Source organism: Polistes canadensis, unplaced genomic scaffold, assembly GCF_001313835.1.
Source record: "Polistes canadensis isolate GaletaPanama2010 unplaced genomic scaffold, ASM131383v1 scaffold_67, whole genome shotgun sequence".
Lineage (NCBI taxonomy): Eukaryota > Metazoa > Arthropoda > Insecta > Hymenoptera > Vespidae > Polistes > Polistes canadensis.
The window spans coordinates 677,075-683,307 of record NW_014569614.1 but is presented as its reverse complement, the minus strand read 5'-3'; the positions used below and the strand labels follow the sequence as shown (position 1 = coordinate 683,307).

The 6,233-nt window shown below is 30.5% G+C and overlaps 1 protein-coding gene across 1 annotated transcript in view; it reads left to right on the top strand.

Annotated features, from left to right (window-relative positions):
• Positions 1 to 6,233, top strand: part of LOC106786172 (polypyrimidine tract-binding protein 1) — a gene marked incomplete at its 5' end in the record, with an annotated part of 91,118 nt that overhangs the window by 64,592 nt on the left and 20,293 nt on the right. Inside the window, 1 exon segment of the mRNA XM_014747282.1 lies at positions 4,631 to 4,682. Within this exon segment, the coding sequence (XP_014602768.1) occupies positions 4,631 to 4,682 (52 nt within the window).

Genomic DNA, 6,233 nt, shown 5'->3' with positions numbered 1-6,233 from the left:
TAAAATCTATCTGTTATAACACATTCAAATGAACAATCATTTCATTTCCTATTTCTTTTCATTATTATTCATCTATCGTTCCCAATATCTTAATATTCAATATTAATTTCATAACTACGAATATATTAATCGTAAACAATATAAAAAGAAATTATTAACAATTCTTCAAAAAGGGGAAGTTGAGAGGTGAGAAGATGTGGTGTGGTGAAATGAGGTGAGGTGGTGGAGAAGGGTAACAATTCTATCGTCGAAAGTATTACGATGTATAATAATAAAATGTAATAAACGGAAGAGCATCGTGGATATTGGGTAGAGGCAGGAAAAAAAAAACCAAAGTAAAAGAGGGTTAAAGGGGATTAATAACCCTGTAGATTCGTTAATTTGTGGTAGCTTGCATATTTTCACCTGCATATATATATATTTTATACATGAACGAGAACATTTATATACTACTTATCCTATAAACATACATATGCACATACATACAAACTCATATATATATATAGATACACATGTATACGAAACGACGAACGATTTTCTCATACACAATTACATTTTCCTCCTATTGGTGAATATATTTAATAAAACGAGTATTGCGGCACGAGCTAATGGCGGAGATTTGTTGGGAATTTATCGAGATAATTTGCGTCGTTGCGAAGCCGAAAAATATACCGGAGCATTGAGTAATTAATTAAATGCGGATTTAATTAATATTATTGTCTGCCATTTTCATGATAGTTCCCTCTCTCTATCTCTATCTCTCTCTCTCTCTTTCTTTCTTTCTCATAGGCACACGTATACCCATACAAAAACATATTTTATATTTACACAGGATATAGTGAAAATCTTCTCATTAATCAAAGCTCAAAAGTTCAATTTCCTTGACGATTACAACCCTAATTCCATTTTCCAAAATAGAATTTTCCCATCGCACGCACATATACATACACACACATATATTTACACGTTACGAGTTTTGTTACGAACAATTTCAATCTATTGATCTGATAGATCAATATAGATCAATACACACATATATATATATATGTATGTATGAGTATGTATCTTGTATGAATTCGTTCATTTTATTCTCACTCCCCAATAGTTGTAGGAATGGGGGTGAGGGTGAAGGGGGGGTTGTATGGATCTGGTTTAGTTTCTGGTATAGTCTGATCTGGTCTGGTCTATTCATCGGTTTATTTAGCTATCGTATAGATATATATATATTGTAAACATTGATATAGTGTGTTACGAAGGGAAACGGGAAAAGGTTTCAAAACCTTTACTGTCGGCGTGTTTGCCAGCTATTTTCGACTGAACCTGGGATGATGAAACGGGAAACGGCAACCATCAAAAATTCCAATATCAATATCGAATATGTTCTTTCCCATCTCTTGCTCACTCAACTCATTCATTCATTCATTCATTTATTCATTTATTTATTTATTTATTTATTTATTTACTTGCTCTCTCATTTATTCACTTTCTCTCTCTCTCAATTCTCTGAATTTCTGTATTTTTTTTTTTCTATTTTTTTTCTTTTTTCGTAACTTAAAATAATCACGCGTTCGGCGCACTCTAATTGTATTTTTGTTTCGTATAAAAAAAGTGAGAGACAATATAATAATAATAATAATAATAAATATGAATGTGTTTTTTTATTAATTTTAGAATAAACATCAAACTTGATAAATACGCGCGTAGAGAGAGAGAAAAAAAAAAGAAAAAGGAAATCATTTTCTACGTATTTTTCGCATAATTTGAATTCCTACGATTTCTAAACGAAAAGAAAAAAAAAGAAAAATAAATAAATGTGTAACATCAATGAATAAACTCGTAATCCTATTGTTATGGTATCTCATAAAATTCATGGAAATCGTTCGGGTATAATAAAAATCTTTTTTTCCCCCTTTTAAACGCTTTTAACGCTTATTGTTAACGTTATTTTTCCGTATCATTTGAATCGTTTGGAGAGAAGAAGAGAAAAAATAAAAAAACAAAAACCATACACAGAGAAACAAGGAAGCGCGCGCATACACATGAAAGGGGAAATAGGGGAAGACAAAAAATATCGCGGTAATTAATTTTCTTCGTTAAACTATTTCGAATAACTCTAACCACCGTGTACGAGTAAATTTACCATAAATGAAAATGATATTTGTCGAATGGCGGCATCTGACCCTAAACTACTATTACTACTACTATTAACCTAAACGATACGATAATGAGAGAAAATGTATTTTTATATGGGGAAAAAAAAAACAGAAAACAAATAGAAAGATAGTCAAATAGAAAGATAAAGATTGTGTGATTTTTATCGTTATTGGTAGGGGGTTAAGGAGGGGGCACAGCTTTTTCTATGCAACCCTTTAACAGCAAGCAAATGGAAAATAACAATATACACATACACATACACACCATACGAACAAACGTAACATATTCTACTATAACGTTCATTTGGTTCGCGTAATTTAGCAAATCTCTGTTAATGCGCGTTCTTCGATACAATTAAAACACTTTCCGGATGTCTCGTTTCCCGAATATATACACCCTGCCCATTGTACAAATTATTATTGTTATTATAATTATTATTGTTATTATTATTATTATTATTGTCATTATTATTATTATCGTGGGTGTTTAAATTGATCGAATTTGAGAGTTTCGGAAACGTTCGATTGATCTTTCTTTAATTGATCATTTTTTTTTTATCTCTATGTGTGGGTTTTTTTTACTTATGTAGATATGTATAATAATACAGGCTCGTACCTTTAAAATAGAAGCAAACGTTAAAGCATTGTCAACGTGTCTTATTGTTATTTTGTTGCTTTTAGAGACCAAAGTAAAAAAGAAATAGAAATATATTGAATCTTTCTCATATATATTAAATATTAATTTATCCAAATGATAAAATATCAAGCAGAGTTAACATTCTACTTCTCCAACTGTGTGTGTGTGCGTGTGTATGTGTACTATTTTTTTTAACGACACTATATCTTTTAATTTTATAATTCCAACAAAAAAATTACTTTACTAACAATTTATTAATACGTTTGAAATCAAAGCTTGTCTCAATTTTTCTTTAAAAATTTGTTTATATATTATAAATAATAATTAACTACTTTTATATATATATATATAATCACGCAAATTAATTTTTATTTATAGATTTTCTATTAACGTACGAATAAATGACAAAAGGAAACCATTTCATATCGTATATATATAAAAGTGAACAATTTTCTCTCTCTCTCTCTCTCTTATTCATAGAAATAATATTTCTCTTGTTTTTCTTTTTTGCTCCAGTTCAATTTTTCACAAACGAATATAATATTATTGGAATGAAATTAAATATTATGAATGTATTATTTCTCTCGCGTATTTATGTGCCCGCCGTTTCACACGCATATGTAAATATGTTTGCTGCTGCCGTGTATGTAACAAAAAAATTGTTCCTCCGTAGTTTTTGTTTGAATTTTTCGTTGACAAACGAACGTCCAGAATAATATTCATCGAGTATCTCTATTTTTTTTTCCTCCCTTCCCAACCCCTCCCTACTCTTCCCTACCCTTCCCCACCTCCTCCTCTTCCACATATTCGAAACCCAGTCGTTTCTGTTATTTTCTGCTAATTAATTTGCATGACGTTCGCGTAATACCATCGCATCTCTACACACACAGACTCTCACATATACATATACATATATCGTCGTTCCCTATGCCGGAGGACAGACGGTGAGAAGTGAATAATCGAAAATCCCATAACTCCGATGATTTATAACGATCGACTAGCCTTGGTCACATGAACGTGGAAACAGCCGAATGGCCTCAAATATTTGCATTCGTGACATTAATTCGATCGGTGAACCCCCATCGACACGTATGCAACATCATCGTGTGCATTCAACCATACTAGCATAGTAGTAGTTATCTCTATCTTTTTCTCTCTAACTCACACACACACGCACATATATATAATCACGCAAATTAATTTTAATTTTTTATAAAATTTAATAATTTTTTATAAATTTAATTTTTTATAAATACACATATATATATATATATATATATATATATATACATATATCTAAATAATAATAAAAAAAAAATATAAGAAATAAAAAATTGTTCTTTTAACTTTTTCGCGTGAATTTTTCTAATATCATCTTTTCTTTCTCAGTATTATAAAATTGTGTGTGTGTGTGTGTGTTGTGAACGAAACGAAATATTATTCTACACTGTTCGTCTTTCACGATTCCTACACGTGTAATAAAAATGATTTTTTTTTCTTTGTTAATCTCGGTTACGATTTTACATACACATAATATAAGCGGAACGAGAAAAGGGAGAGAAAAAATAAAAGGGGCGAGAAGAAAATCCTTAATCGTATTTCGAATAAGGGGAAGTGAAACTAAAAAGAAATAAATAAAGAAAGAAAGAACGATAAAATCCCTATTTTCAAAGTATTTTCTTCTCTCCACCCTCCCCCAAAAAAAAATTGTCTACATCCAAGTTAGTTTAATTATCTTAAAATTATTATATTCTTTAAACGTTCTCTATATCCAAAAAAAAATAAAAAAAACAGATAGATATATAAATAATATAATAAATGATATTTTCTTTTGTTTCAGATATTCACACGTTTTGGAAAGGTCCTGAAAATCGTTACCTTCACGAAGAACAGTAAGTTTTATTTATTTCATTATACGATAATTTAAATAGAACTATCACGTTAATACGTGTTTCTTTTATCTCTCGTTTTCAGTTCTCCATAAAAAAAAAAAAACCACCACCTTTATAATATAATACACAAAATCCTGATAGAAATAGGATGTAATTTTTAGCAAGAATGTTATTTATAAAGTAGATCAATATAATTATTTTAAGGTTTTATAACACGCGTCATTTTTCACGAATTAACTTGACCACGTTGTAGTAACGTTCTAACATATAAATAGAACAGAGCACATGTGCTCATTCTCTACCCACCTCCTCCCCCTCCCCCACCCCATATCCCCCCCATCCCCTATTCTTCTCGTTATCGTCATCGTATTCGTTGTGTCGTCGTACACTTTGACCTCTTACTACACGGCTGACACGCGACAGCACTTTACTACTTTATTCTACTCATAATCTATAGGAACATACTCGACACCATTATAACTTCGTCCTTTCTCTTTTCCCATTTAAAACCATTCTCTCTTTCTCTCTCATACACACTTCCACTCTCTCTCTCTCTCTCTCTCTCTCTCTCTCTCTCTCTCTCTTTTTGTTAAATTATTTTTAACGCTTTTATAATGTTATTTTCTTTTTTCTTTCCAACATACCACGTGTTTTATATTTTTTTTTTTTACAAATCGGTCACATCACACCTACGTATAATAAATCGAGAATTGGGATATTTTTTTTTTTTAGAAGAAGAAGAATAAACCAAAAAAAAAATGAATTAGGAATTGAAATATTTGATTAATAATTTAAAACCACATACAACCCCAACCATATTTAAAAAGAGAATACTTCTCTCTTCGTATCAAAAATATTAATTTTGTGCTTTTTTTTTTTGGGGGGGGGGGGGAAAAATAATAAACGTTACTATTATTAAAATTCTTTACCAATTTTCATTATTTTTTTTTTCCCATTCGAGGCTTGACTATTCCGTGAAAAAAAAAAAAAAAAAAAAAGAACATGTAAGAGTAAAAAACCGAGAACCGAATTAATTTTGTTTGGTTATCGAGACTGCTGGGTATACGAAAAAAAAAAGAAAAAAGGGAAAAATACAGAGGACAGTAATACGAAATAACATTATTATTGAATTATACGTGGGCGGGAGGGGGGGGGTGAGGGAATACGTAAAAATTAATATGCTCGCGCACCAGGTTTTTCCATTAGCAAGATGATAGGTGTGAAATAAAAGTTCGCAGAGTTCTATACGGTGATAGAAAGAGATAGAAATGGTACGAAAGAGAGAGAGAGAGAGAGAGAGAGAGAAAGAGAGAAAGAGAGAGAGAAGATAATAAAAAAAAAAAAAAAAAGAAAGAAAAAAGAGAAAGATAAAATGATTGACCGTCTTCCAACGTGTTTGGAAATCGTGTGAGACTCAAAGAGGATTTTCGAAACTGCATTTCCACACGTAGGTAGAACATGCACAATACTAATTAATGCGTGTGACATAACTTAGACCAAGAGAGATAGTGTATATAAATATAATATATATATATATATATATATATATAT